We start from the raw sequence: 14,980 nt of genomic DNA, 5'->3' as shown, positions 1-14,980 counted from the left end.
TTCGGGCTGCTCCTTCCTCCTCCTCTGCCTTTTCCACTGTTGGTGGCAGTGGAGGAGGGACAAGCAGCCTGAAAGGAGCCCTTTCAGGCTGCTCCTTCCTGCTCCACCATCTTTGCCCCTGTCAGCAGCGGCAGAGGAGGAACAAGCAGCCTGAAAGCAGCCCTTTTGGGCTGCTTGTTCTTCCTCCTCCGCTGCCGCCACCACCAGGTTTGTGGTGTGGTGAACCGGCTTATATTCAAGTCAATATGTTTTCCCAGTCCCCCCCCCCCTAAAATTAGGTGCCTTGGCTTATATTCGGGTCAGCTTATACTCAAGTATATACAGTATAGTCAGAACAAACCTTGAACTCTGTTTCACCTCCCCCCCCCCCATCTTCACTTCCTTCTCTGTTTTAGAAAGATGACCCAGACGACTGCCCCATTGAGCTCAGCAAGGTCCAGAGTGTCAAAGTGGTGGCCAAGAAACGCAGGGACCGCAGCCTTCCTCGGGCCTTTGAAATATTCACGGACAGTAAGACCTACGTTTTCAAGGCCAAAGATGAGAAGAATGCCGAGGAATGGCTCCAGTGCATTAACGTAGCAGTTGCCCAAGCGAAAGAAAGGGAGAGCAGGGAAGCAACCACATATTTGTAAGAACTCTGGGCCTGTTTATATGATTCACAAGGCTAGCACACACGAATATGTAAAATATCTCATCATCTGAGTCACGAAAGGAGGAAAAAAGGCAATAGAAGACCTCATTGATAATATTGCTCAAGCTGGGCACCGTTGCAACATCCCTTGTTTATGAGGAGTGGTGCGGGGAGTAATGCAACTAATGGCATGTCCATTATAGTTGCTTCAGACTGACAAATGTGCTTCCAATCTCTCCTGTTCTATAGTGGCTGCATTCAGGCAGCACTTTATTCTATTTTCTTGATGTTTCCACACTGGAACATTTTTGTGTTTTATGCAATCATTCACACATACTTCAGGAAATCTAGCAGAATCTAGTGGAAATTCAACACTCGTTTCCACGTTAATTGCTTCCAGGAAGAAAAAATAAAAAACCATTTGCAACTTCGTTAACCCCTTGGAAAAACTGTGGGAGTCTTGTGCTGTAATTTCACGGTTCCCATCACTGGCTCTCACATGAAATGGTGGTGCTATTCTGGCATACTTTCGTCTCCCACCATTTTCATGGGTGAACAGAAGCAGGCATGCTCACAAAGGATGTAATGCATACAGTGGTGTTTGCTTTTGTGTTACAACACAGCCATTGATACGAATGGAATTTAGCACAGCATGGTGATATATCTGTCAAAAGGCTACAGTTCTGTATGCAGCAGATAATGCAGCATAAAAGGAATACTGGAAACAGGGACAGAAGCACTAGCATTACAACCAGAAAACTATCACAATAATCCCCATATCTGACTGCACTCAGTGCTTGTTCGGGGGGCCAATGCATTTCTGGGCATGGAACGAACATGGACACTACAGAAGCAACATCTTGCTCCTTGGATAATACCTACAGATGTACATAAGATTGCCTTTGTCCTGAGTATTGTTTAAGTAGCATGCAATAGAAATCTGTTCATGTGTGCAGAGTGACACAGTGCCTGGACCCTGCTTTCCAGGGGCAGTATGAGGCCTTTAACTTTTTTACCAGCTCTGCCAACCATGTCTTTCTTGAAGTGCGCCCTGATGATATTAATGGCTCTTATTATCACCACCATCTCAACAGCTGTTTATGTATCCACACAGCCTTTTTCGACTGACTTTGACTGCACTTTGGGTGGATGTAGGACCACTCAAGGTGGGCTTTGTACATGAACTCTGCTATATGTTTTGCCCTGACATCACTGCATGTATCCCGCCTGCCTGCCACCTTCTGTGCCTCCAGCCTGCCACCGCAATAGCACCCAACACAAACTCACTAACAAGATGGCGACAGGGTGGGAAGATCTTCCCAGGCCACACCTGTCTGTACACATTGGGCCGGATTCAGCTAAGCCGTTCCAGCAGCAAAAGCCAGTGCAAGGACTTCCAGTAATGCAACTGGGCTTTCTCCCCACCATGCGCCCCCTAAGCCTCCCCAAAATTTTTCAAGAGGGCCGGGAGAACCCCCAGAACAGTGTGTAGGAGAAGCAGAAGGGAAGTGATTCCATCAGACCAGCAGAAATGCTTGTACTGATGGAACAATCTCATCGGGGCTCTGTTGAATTCCACCCATTGATTGAAATTGGGCCCAGAATGTTTTGAGGATAGTCACAGGCATGTGAGGAACAGAGATTGTAGATTATGAAAACACTGGAGGTCAACAGGATTTTCTGTCCATCTGTCTTACCCACTGGGGTATGTAAAGGAAAGTAAATTCTTTCAAGCCAGTACAACACAGGAATTAAAACCTTTGCTGAACTTGCTGCAGTCAATGCAGCAGCCTTATAATCCTCAGCTGCAAACCTGTTCTGGTTTCCGGGGAAGGAGGGTGCAGTGGGTACAGGCTGGGCCGACTGTCACCACTGGGGGGTGATAAAATGCTGGGTGGAACTCACTGCGGGGCCTGCAGTGCGCCCGAGCCACAAATCTCTCCTGGGAGTGACGCAGTGGCTTGGGCACCCGGAGGCTCCGCACTGCCCCAAATGGTCTGCCCGCTGCCTCTCCCCCACCCCCACAGCTGTAGGGCGGCTGAGTAGGAGGACGCAGGCAGACTCCTTAGAGGTCCTGTGGAGCGTCCTGCCCCGGCTGGCCCCACCCCCGCAGGCGCCCAATCGGTTTGCTGTGCCGCTGCTGGTTTCACCTCCCACTAAAGCACAATGTTTCCGGTGCCTGTGATGAACATATAAGCTGATGTGCAAAACACACTCACATGTATCCCAACCCTATCAGCTGTGGCTAGTATCGCAGGTGGTCACCCGCTTCATGAATTCGAGCCTTTGCTAGTGTGCGTGAACTCTGAAATATTATGCCTGGATTTAATGCCTCTGGCACTTTGATTGGAAAGGCCATTGATAACATTGTAAGTGGGGTGGGGGTGAAAATACAAGTCCAGCCCCATACGCAGATGGCTTTATCTTTCCACTGGAGAGATCTCATCAGAGCCCAGAGAGGCCTCTCATCCTTTTGGCATTGCTGTAATGTGGCTTGGGGTTAATGGGGCAGGCTCTTTATCTGCAAAGCATGTCAAAATTGGGCTGGAATTTTAGCATCATAAAGACTTTTATGATGTTGGCTTCGCGTTAGATCATTTTTGTGCCTGTTTCCTATATGTTAATAGTTACTTCATTATTATTGTTTTAACTCCTGGTGTTTTCAGCTTCCCTGTATTTACCTTTTAACTCCTGGGTCTTTATTCACCACTAAAACAAGACTGGGGGACGTTAATTGCAGTTGTACACATTCATCTTTATGCCTGTGTACTCTGCAAAGCCCCATATACACTGATAGTATTATAGAAGGAAGAAATAACAATAGTAATAACAATGTAGTCATTTATAGGACAGTACAAGGCCCTCGAGTTTTCATTTCATAAGCAATAAGGTCTCTGCCCGCAAGAAGCTTACATGCTGCCATATTAATGTATGGCAGGATGAGAGAGCAGTCAGGAGCTGTGGATAGCCTGGAGTTTGGGATTAACCATTGTACTTCTCATGAACCGATGAAAGTTCATTACTTTAAAAATATTCCTTTTTAAATATTCCTTTGCGTATGTGATTTACAAATACCCGCCAGCCACAGGCTTTGTATCCCCATGGTTATGCAAGTCTCTTCCATGGATGTGCAAATGAAAATATTAATGTAGAATGTGGATGTCACTGCTGATCTAATTTTGTTATCTCTAACACTGCAGTATCCTTAAGTGTACTGTTCTTCTGAGGGGATGTCGTTCAGAAAATAATGTTTAAATTAAAATCTAGGAATTTCCTCTATCTTAAAGCTTTCTTATCCGAAGTTTATCTTTAAATTTGATGTATGCTATATTTTTTTCTGCCAAGCATCCCTCTACTCAGTCCCTGGGTGGAAAAGTGTCTATTCTTTACCATTTGGAAATGTTTGCTGCCCAGTTAAGAACTGTGCTTGTCCACTGTTGTATTACTGTGTAAGGAACATCGAGAAAGAAGTACGTCCTTGCACTGGGGGCCAGGTCCTGGCAAAACCTGATTAGAAAACTCGGTCACACCGCAGTTGAAAAATGTCAAAAGTAATTGTACATAAGGAAACGAGCTGCGCCCCCCTGAGCCCTCACAATCCAAGGACACGTCATTGAGATGTTTAGGTTGGTCTCTTTAGGACATCCAGTTCTTGCAAGGTATACAAACCAAATGTCATTGTGTGTGTGTGTGTGTGTGTGTGTGTGTGTGTGTATGCAACACATAATCAGATCCATTGCCACAAGAAGTTACAGTGGTTGCTAGCTTAATAGGCTTTGAAAGCACACATTCATGCAGGACGTTCTGCCATGGTTATTTTATTAGCCAAGTGTGTGTTTTGTCACTGCTGCAAGCTGTCCCTGGACTTGCTCTATTGTTGATTTAATAGGGAAACAACCTTCTCCCAGTCCAACTCAAACAGAAAGCAGGGGGGGGGTGTAGGAATCTATGAGTGGTTCCTCCTTTGTGTTCGTTATTTCTTCTGTGCCTGGGTGTTGTTATTCATTTTGCTGAATCTGACTTTTTAGTGTATGTGTGTGTTTTAACATGGTTCCACTAGCAATTTCACAGGCCAGAACCTCTATCAATGCAGTACTTATGTGGATTTCTCTGGGCAAAGTTTCCCCGACCTGCGACACAAGCGTAGAGCATAAACACATGCCTTAAAGCATTTCAAATTATAGACTTGGCTTGCACCTTCAAAAAGGTTGGCAGGAGACCCTGCCTCAGATAGACAATATATCTTATTCCCGGTCTTCACACTGTAATTGGAACAGGAAGTCATGCTAAATCATGTCACACGGTGTGTGACTGAGAACAAAAACCCCCAGAATGTGAGATTTGGGAGAACTTTGAGACCAACAGGATATTTACTGATAAAGAGAGATAAAAGTTAACAATGGCACTAATGATGTGGGTTAGGGAAGAAGGAAATCTGACAAGCAACCGCTACAGCTTTTTAACCAAGTCCAGACTCTCTCAGCTGCTTTGGATGCCTAAAGACAATTCTGAAATTTTAAGGTTCTTGGAATAACTGAAGTAAAGAACATTTAGCTCCACAAGTTTTGAAATGTGCGTACACACAATGGGCAACACTGAACTAAGCTTTACTGAGAGTAGCCCTATTTAAATTAACAGACCTAACTTAGCCATGCTCATTACTTTCAACAGGTTGGCTTTGAGTAAAAATTAGCTGAATGTCTTGAAAGCAATGTGCTTTAAATGGATGATGCCTACACAGCCTCCTCCTGTTCCTTTGCTGCAGTTGACGTCAGAAGGCATAAATCAACATTAATTTGTCTTATCCTACAAGAACAGAATCCTTGCCTAGGAATTACGGTTAATTCCTGATAATGGAAGCAGATTATCTTCCAGTTTGGGGACTAGAAACACTACCCTTTGTAGGGCACCTTACATCTCTGAAGAAAAGGGAGGAAAATATATTACGTCATCTTTCCTGTAATGATAGCTAACTTCAGTTGACCGAAAGGCCACCATTCAGAATCTGGAAAACTGAACTTATTCCTTGCCATGGGGGAAGACAGTGGGCACAGCCAAGACAAAGAGCCAATTCAACCCACACAAAATCAACTCAGGACATGTAGGAGATCCAGACTGTGCAGGGGCGGAGCACATTCCAAACTGGCAGTCCTCTGATTTCTGTGACTCACAGATAAATGAGTGTATGTCACACAATGGAGGAAGTAGAAGTCGCTTTGTGGAAGGCAGGTATCTCAGTGGTGCGTGGTTTGCAAAAGGTCCCACGTTCAATCTGCAGCTTCTCCAGGTAGGACAATGTGTGGGGAGGGGACTTTTGTCTGAAACCCTCCCAGACAGTGTGGAAGACAGTGGTGAGCTAGTCAGTGGTGAGCTAGTCTGACTAAGGCAGCTTCCTAAGTCATGATCCTACATCATTAGTAATGCGAGTGTGTTGCAAGCTGATGTGATAGATCAGCGGTTCTCAACCTGTGGGTCCCCAGATGTTGTTGGGCTACAACTCCTATCATCCCTGAGCTCTGGCCTTGCTAGCTAGGGGTGATGGGAGTTGTAGTTCAACAACATCTGGGGATCCACAGGTTGAGAAAGGCTGTGATAGATGCTCAAAACAGACACACAGCGAAGGCGGCAGCAGCTGCCTACATAAGGAGGGAGGTGAAATTAATAGATTTCTATACCGCCTTTCATCCAGGGATCACTGAGCAGTTTACAATATAAAAACACAAAAAATACATAACATACTGTAGTAACATAGTAACAAAGACAATACACATGTCTGCACATGCACGGACACACCTATAGTTTAAAAGGCCATAGTTTGCTTAATTAGCAAAAGGCCTGGGAGTAGAGGAACGTTTTTCCCTGGTGCCTAAAGATATGCAATGAAGATGCCAGGTGAGTTTCCCCAGGGAGAACATTCCACAAATGGAGAGCGAGCACATTTTTGTGTTGCCACCCTCCAGACCTCTAGTGGAGGTGGCTCACAAAGAAGGGCCTCAGATGATGATCGCAGTGTCCTGGTTGGTTCATATGGGAAGAGGCAGTCCTTGAGAACTTGGGGACATCAAATTGGGGACATCAGTTCATTGGGTTAATTATGTTGGAAACTTTTTTCCCCTTCTATGAGTACCCTAATAGAACAAAAGGGATTCTGGAAGGGAGAGTGAGAGTCAGATTATGGCTGTAGGCAAGGAAAGAATCATAAAACTAAACTACACCCACTTGATAAGTATCCAGATTCTTATTTCTAAGTGTCCTAAGACTCTGAATACACCAGGTGCCACCCCTCCTTTTAATCATCCACATTGTTTTGTGGATTTCCAATCCAGTCAGTTCTGGTCCCTTAAAAAGAGAGCACATAAATTGGGGGCTCTATATAGGTTCATGGCCAGCTGAAGACATTTTGCTACCTTGGGCAAAGAGCAAGATGCCCTCCAGTTCATATAAAGAAGCCTGCTGGACTGGTTGATGAATCTTGTGATGGGACAGTGTCTTCCACTGCACCCAAGGACAGCAGGCTAGTTTAGGGGTACAGGGAAAGCAATGTAAACAGCATCTGTTTTGCAGAAAGCCCAGATGGTGTAGCGGTTAGAGCATTGGACTAGGACCTGGGAGAGACCAGGGTTCAAATCCCCACTCAGCCATGAAGCTCGCTGGGTGACTTTGGGCTAGTCGTTGCCCCTCAGTGTAACCTACATCATAGGGTTGTTACAGGGATTAAAGGAGGAGCCGAAGGACCATTCATACCACCATGAGCTCCTGGGAGTAAAAGGGTGGGTTAGAGATGCAATGAATGAAATAGCTGAAATAAATGAATGAATGAAATGGCACTGCCCACAACCCAGCTTCTGCCAACTTGCAGCATCTGCATGCAGAAGGGATGAAGCTCCTTGGGAGAGCACATAACTCACGCGTAACACAGAACTATTCAGGTTTAGTTCCCTGCATTTTCAGGTGGGGCAGGGGGAATCCTTGTCTGAAACCCCTGACAACTGCTGCCAGTGAGTGTAGACAGTGCTAGGCTAGATGGACCAATACAGGTAAAAAGTTAAAGGAAAAGGACCCCTTGAAGGTCAAGTCCAGTCAAAGGCAACTATGGGGTTGTGGCACTCATCTTGCTTTCAGGCCGAGGGAGCCGGCATTTGTCCACAGACAGTTTTCCAGGTCATGTGGCCAGCATAACTAAACCGCTTCTAGCGCAACGGAACAACGTGACAGAAACCAGAGCACACGGAAATGCTACTTACCTTCCCGTTGCAGCAGTACTTACAGTGTTACCTCGGGTTACAGACGCTTCAGGTTACATACGCTTCAGGTTACAGACTCCGCTAACCCACAAATAGTGCTTCAGGTTAAGAACTTTGCTTCAGGATGAGAACAGAAATCGTGCTCTGGCGGCGCGGCAGCAGCAGGAGGCCCCATTAGCTAAAGTGGTGCTTCAGGTTAAGAACAGTTTCAGGTTAAGTAAGGACCTCCGGAATGAATTAAGTACTTAACCCAAGGTGCCACTGTATTTATCTACTTGCACTTTGATGTTCTTTCAAACTGTTTGGTTAGTTTGGCAGGAGCTGGGACCAAGCAACGGGAGCTCATACTGTCACGGGGATTCAAACCACTGACCTTCCGATCAGCAAGCCCAAGAGGCTCAGTGGTTTAGATCACAGAGCCACCCACATCCCTGATGGACCAATATACTCTGACTTGGTTGGACCTGGCGTTAGGCAGCTTCATCTCTGAGGTGCTTTTCAATCGTCTTACTATGTGGTAATGTATTAACTGGAGCACTGTGGCGGGGCAGGGGGCAGGCCGATACCTGTGTCACGGGTGGGACCATTTTATTTATTTCATAAGCAGTGGTACTTTGAGTAATTTGAAATCCACGTGGACGCGGAAACCTTTGGAACAAAATTACGGTTCCCTGACTCCAGCAGAATTTTGTGTAAAATTGTCCCAATCTTGCAGCCCATTATTTCACTAAAGCTATCATCAGCCATCTTAAATCCTTCCCTTCAGCCTAAGTGTTATTGGAAAAATATGGAACATAAAACTGTGAAACTGAAGAGACCCCCTGCTTCAGAGCCAAACATAATTGCATGAAATAAGAAGCATAAGCTGGGTCCCCCTGTAGTCGATTATACCTTGGAATACAATAAAAGGGAAACATCATTGCCGCGCTTTCGTGTTGCCCTTCTGGAAAGACATAAGCAAAAAGGCATCAATCAGAATACAGAGGAAGCTGTCAAAGTATATGTGTATATATCCCACTGCTGCATATTTTATACTTCAACTGCCAAATAAACTTTTATAAGGTTTTGTTTCTTCAGTGTGACATTCAAAGTAATGTCCATACTCAGCCTGAAAGCGGCAGAGCTCAGAATGCCATTGTTACGCAGTTTATATTGGATTATCAAAGTTGTGCACCCATGCTAGCCATTTGGTCTGGAACAGAACTCGTCCCTCAGTTCAGTTTTGGCTTGGGGTTTTTTTTAAAACAGACAATCCGGATGTTATTGTTGCCAACCCATTGCATTCTAGTTTTATGAGTGCAATTGTGATCAATTTTATGTGCACCGCACAGCAGCACTATAAAAACAGCTTGTACCCTGCTGTTCAGTGGCTTGAGGGGGAAGGAGGGGATATTCGGAGGCCCAATCCAGACTCGGTTCATCCTCCCAAGAGGCCAGTATGCGTTCACTCGCTTCCAAACAACCCTTTTATTGAGCATTCATCCTCATTTGTTTGCACACACACCAGAAATTTAAAGCACATGGCTCCCCCCCCCCCCAAAAAAATGATGGGGAACTGGAGTTTGCTCAGTGTGCTGGGAATTGAAGCTCTCTAAGAGGTAAACTAAAAGGGATGCGGGTGGCGCTGTGGGTTAAACCACAGAGCCTAGGACTTGCCGATCAGAAGGTTGGCGGTTCGAATCCCCGCGACGGGGTGAGCTCCCGTTGCTTGGTCCCTGCTCCTGCCAACCTAGCAGTTCGAAAGCACGTAAAAGTACGAGTAGATAAATAGGTAGCACTCCAGCGGGAAGGTAAACGGCGTTTCCGTGTGCTGCTCTGGTTCGCCAGAAGCGGCTTAGTCATGCTGGCCACATGACCTGGAAGCTGTACGCCGGCTCCCTCGGCCAATAAAGTGAGATGAGCGCCGCAACCCCAAAGTTGGCCACGACTGGACCTAAGGGTCAGGGGTCCCTTTACCCTTTACCTTTAAGAGGCAAACTACACTTCCCAGGAGAGTGGCGCCAACTTGAATAAAATATTGGGGCGGTCTCCTGCTCCATCCCCTGCCAGAAGTTCTCCCAATAGACGAAGGGAGGGAGGCCAGAGTCAAGCCCAGGCTGAGGGCCCCCCCAAAAACCTGACAGAGGCTGCACTGCTTCCAAGACCTGGGCATCCGGGCTCTGGGTGCAGAAGGCGGCACTACCTGACATGGGGCTGACCCTGAGAGACCGAGCTAGGTGGTCACCAGGGGATGACAACAGGCCCTGCCTGCACACCGCTCCCTCCTCACCCCACCAGGATGCTAGCAGGTAGCAGCAGCCAATTCCATTGTGGGGGCTTGTGGAGTGTCAGGTCTAGGCCAAGGCTGCAGGACGGTAGGAAAGGAGGGGGGTGCCCTGGAAGAGAGGGAGGCAGGTCTGGGAGAGACCCCTGGGTGGCCGCTGCAAGTCAGTGTAGACAATACTGAGCTTTATGGACCAGTGGTCTGACTCAGCACAGCAGCTTCCTATACAGTGGAACCTTGGTTCTCGAACAGCTTAGTCGACGAACAAATCGGCTCCCTAACGCCAAAAACACAGAAGTATGTGTTCCGGTTTTTGAACGTTTTTTGGAAGCCAAACATCTGATACAGCTTCCGCTTGAGTGTAGGAAGCTCCTGCAGCCAATCGGAAGCCATGCCTTGGTTTTAGAACATTTCGGGAGCCGAGAACCAAGGTTCCACTGTATTCTTAGTTATTCAGGGAAAACAGAACCATCAAAACAAATGCCACACTGGCAAATAGCTAAAGAAAAGAAAAGAAATGCAAGCAGGAAATAAGGATTACGTGTTCCACATTTTAAAAGTTATTCAATTTACCTCCTGAGCAGAGCATCAGTCCTAGCATGGGCTTTAAGAAAGCGCTGTCCAAAATTACAACCCACAAACGCACTGGACCAGAGCACCTTTTATGAAGAATTATGCAGCTCTATATGTTGACTTTTATTTGTTTTTTTTTCCATTATTGGTCCTGTCCTTACCCCCTCAGATGTTAGCAGCCACTCTTGAGAACGGAATGGGGACCCCTCCCTCCAGCCCTCCCAGTTTTCTGGTCTAAAACCAACCTTTGGTTGGCAACAGAAGGGCAATATTCTTCTTTCCCAGGAAACAATTCTTCATCTAGCTTGCACAACTTGCCCTTGAAACGGAATAATGCAATTTAACTTTCACCAAAGCAACATATAATCATTTTACTGAGAAAGAATGAGGGTTTTGTTTTCCTTTGTTGAAAATACCAAACTGTGGGAGGTGGGTTGTTTTTAAAAAAACACACATATAGCAATCATCTTGTGGTATTCAGAGCAAAAGATGACAACAACACACAAACAAATGTGCAAGACAATAAAATGCCAACAGGTTTCCCAGAACGGAGACCCTCTAAAGCCAAGAAACATTTTGCTGTCAGGGCTTTTTTTTTAAAGTACATTTTCACTTTAAATGAATACACAAAAGTAAACATAGTTAATCCACTCTGTTCCCACATACTGAATAGAATCCTGCTTCTCACGATATTTCCTATGAGAGAAGAAATGGCCCTTCCATCTCCAGCAATGAATTTCAGGACAGGTTCCTCTGATTGGTCCTGCCAGCATAGCCCCAAATTTCCCCATCTGATCAACCCTTTTCTATCTGTGTAGGCTTTCTTCTGCTTATGCATTCCTTTGCTACCAGCTGGCATGAGGACCTTCCATGGAGAGGCCTGAGGGTTGACTGAACCATTACAAGCCCCTCTGCAAACTTCTGCAAGTGCCAGGAATGGGAAACTCCAGCTGCCATCAGCCCCAGCCAGCATGGCCAATGGTCAGGGATGATGGGAGTTGTAGTCCAACAAGATTTGGAGGACCGTAGGTTCCACATCCTTCTGCTAGAGGGAGATGGGCCCTTAACTGTTTTCACAAAATGGCCAGCGAAAAGCTGTGTGTGGAAGGCTGCGTCGGCGGCCCTCTGGCTTGCTCTGATGTTTGAGGAGGACTTGGCAGCTAGCATAGTTCATCCCACAGCAACTATCACAGCGTTATTGCTCTGAGGTAAATGGCTTTGCCACTCCAGCTTTGCCACAGATACATGCAAGCCCTGCTTACCAAACACAATGCATTCCCTGCAAATTGTTCATTACACAAGCATTTGGATTACAAGTTAACAATTTCCATTGATTCTTATGGGGAAATTTCCCAACCATGGAACTTTGACCCCCAAAAGAAAAGGGGGAAAGGGAAAAAAACACCGGGAACCCCCTCCCAAACACTCTCTGATTTATCCGATCACGCCCCTTCCCCCTCCCTCAGCCAACCAGCAAAAGGCAAACAAGGAAGTTAAAAAATGCTCACTGTTCAGATATCTGAATCTGCAGAGTTTAAAGTGAGGTTTGGGTACTACTGTATTTTTCGCTCCATAGGGCCATAGGGCGCACCTAGTTTTTAGCGGAGGAAATAAAGAACGGGTCTGGGAGCGGGGGCGAGGTTGCATGAAACCTTGCCTTCGCTCCCGGAGCTTGCTGCTATCCGCAAGCCTTGGGAGCCCAGCGGGAACTCCTGCCGGGCTCCCAAGGCTTGTGGATAGCTGCCCGAAGCCCGGGGTGCGCAGCAATGCGCTCCCAGGGCTTCAGGCTGCAGTGCTCCACCACTGCTCGCCATGCTCCGAAGGCTTGCGGATAGCTTCCTGAAGCCTGCATTCGCTCCATAGGACGCACACACATTTCCCCTTCATTTTTGGAGGGGGAAAAGTGCGTCCTATAGAGCGAAAAATACAGTAATTCCTCATGTTCGGATCAGTGTAAAGCGATAACTGAAAACTTAGCACAAAAGTAGGCAATCCACTTAACCCACATTATACAGTAAGTCCCATTAAATTTTAAAACAACAACAACATCTCTATCCTCTTGCCTATATGGCCAGCCTTCCAAAATGCTGCTTACATAAAACTGAGAAGGGAAGAGAAATTAATTCCCAGAAGGAATGATTTTTTAACATTGTGTTCAAAACTGAGCTGCACAGAGGGTTGACACAAACAAGCCCATCCAACCATTTCCAGCCAACCCTTTTCCGCCCTTTCTCCCCTCTCCCAAACCGAAGATATCTGGACATTCCTGAGCTTTCCTTTGACCCAAATCCAAACGTGTCATGGTGCTCAGTTCCATGACTGTGGACCATGTGCAAATTGTATCTTCCCTGCTAGGTGCCATCAGCACTTTTATTCCTTGTGTCATGTTATGCAAAGAACGTTTGCCTTGACCCTTCTGAGTCCCGCAATGATAAATGGCAGTGACAGTCCCTTCTGGCCTCACTGGCTGTAAAAAGGAGAACAAAATGGAAACATATGAGGACCTTGGCAAATACTGCCTTAGCTCACGCCTCTTCAGAGTCCCAGATAACTGGCAAATCGGCTGCAGCAGGGGTGGGGGATGCAAATGTCATCTCTCCAAGATTGCTACTAGGCAGCAGGTCCCCCACGGCTGTGGGTGGGTGGAACCGGTTGAGGCTGGAAGAGGGAGAAAAGCTGGCACAGCAGAAGTGGAAATGTTGCAACGGACACGCCACCAGGAGTGCAGTTTCAGTAAACATGGAATTGTAAAGCTGATAAGAACTGTTGTGCCAAGGTGTTTCTGTCCACCGAGGCCTCTCGGGTGCATACGATTATTTTTACAAGCCAGATTTAACGGCGAAAGAGGACGTCCTCCAGCCATATGAAATGTGTGAACAAATGGAAGAAGCAGGGGAATGCTACTCCTTTGTCCCTCTCTGCACTCAGTCTTCTCATGAGTTTGGAATGATCCAAACCATTGACTCCAAACACATTTCCACTTCTGGGAATAGCATTACTAGGTTGACTAATCCAAGCAAAATGTGCACAGATCTGCTGATGGAAGCCCCTTTAAAGAGAATGGAATCTGTTTCAGCTCAGCATTCTGAGGGCTCCTGGATGCCTCCCTCTGGCAGCTGATTCCATGCCTGATTCCATGTGCAGAGTCCTTTGCCTGTGTGCTTCTGATCTCCAGACCCTCCAAGTGTTCCTATTTTCCAGGGATGTCCCTGATTTAAAGAAGCCATCCTGGTTTCTGATTTGATCCCAAAACGTCCTGCTTTTCCTTAGGATGTCCCTATTTTCATCCAAGAAATGTTGGAGGGTATGGAGTTATCCAACCCTTGAGCCATTTGAAGGCAATTCTGTACAGTGGTACCTCGGGTTACAGACTCTTCAGGTTACATACGCTTCAGGTTACAGACTCTGCTAACCCAAAAATAGTACCTTGGGTTAAGAACTTTGCTTCAGGATGAGAACAGAAATTGTGTGGCGGCAGTGGGAGGCCCCATTAGCTAAAGTGGTACCTCAGGTTAAGAACAGTTTCAGGTTAAGAACAGACCTCCAGAACGAATTAAGTTCTTAACCCGAGGTACCACTGTATAGGGAAGGGTTTTTTTAATGTTTAATGATGTTTTTATGTGTGTTAGAAGCTGCCCAGAGTGGCTGGGGCAACCCAGTAAGATGTGTGGGGTATAAATAGTAATCATTATGGAATGGGGTGTCCCTATTTTCATCAGAGAAATGTTGGAGGGTATAGCTGACCTCATCCACACAAAGTGATGGATCTCAGAAGGGGCGACGCATTGGCATGGCAGCGGAGTCACCAAAGTGGGGTGAAAAAACTTACGGATCCTCGTATTCGTATGGGAGCAATCCACTGCGGCAGCCACTGCCATTTTATTTTGGAGGGGCCTCCAAATTTTGTGATTATTTGTACTCATGATGGGATCATGGTAGTAATCCTTCATTCAATACCGTTTCATGCTCCATGCATGTCCTGTAGCTTCCTGCTGAAATCCTTGAACTTTTCATACCACAAATATCCAGGTGGGGGGGAGGCTGTCCTGTTTTTGTTGCTCTATAGTGCAAGAGTTGTGGAATTCCCTCTCTGCAGAGGTGTATGCTTGGCACCTTCATTACTGTATACAGTTTTTGATGTATGCTAAAGATGCATGTCTTTACCCTGGCTAGAACAAGTTCCCCTCTGCATGACAATGCAGTATTGTTTGGGCAGCATCACAAAGCAACTCATAAAAGCGAACAATGTGTGGACAGTTCAGAATAAAT

At 46.3% G+C, this 14,980-nt stretch overlaps 1 protein-coding gene across 10 annotated transcripts in view; it reads left to right on the top strand.

Annotated features, from left to right (window-relative positions):
* The window catches only part of VEPH1 (ventricular zone expressed PH domain containing 1), a 150,589-nt gene extending 148,006 nt beyond the window's left edge, over nucleotides 1-2,583 (top strand). For all 10 annotated transcript variants that reach the window (XM_081862334.1, XM_081862329.1, XM_081862331.1 and 7 more), the window contains one exon: nucleotides 396-2,583. In XM_081862334.1, coding sequence (XP_081718460.1) covers nucleotides 396-632 — 237 coding nt within the window. In that variant the 3' untranslated portion in view covers nucleotides 633-2,583. The remainder of the gene's footprint in view (nucleotides 1-395) is intronic.
* The last annotated feature ends 12,397 nt before the right edge of the window (nucleotides 2,584-14,980 follow it).

This window comes from Podarcis erhardii (assembly GCF_964252035.2).
Source record: "Podarcis erhardii genome assembly, chromosome: 5".
NCBI classification, from domain to species: domain Eukaryota; kingdom Metazoa; phylum Chordata; class Lepidosauria; order Squamata; family Lacertidae; genus Podarcis; species Podarcis erhardii.
Note: the sequence above shows the minus strand (reverse complement) of the source record. Positions and strands in the feature narration are given on the sequence as shown.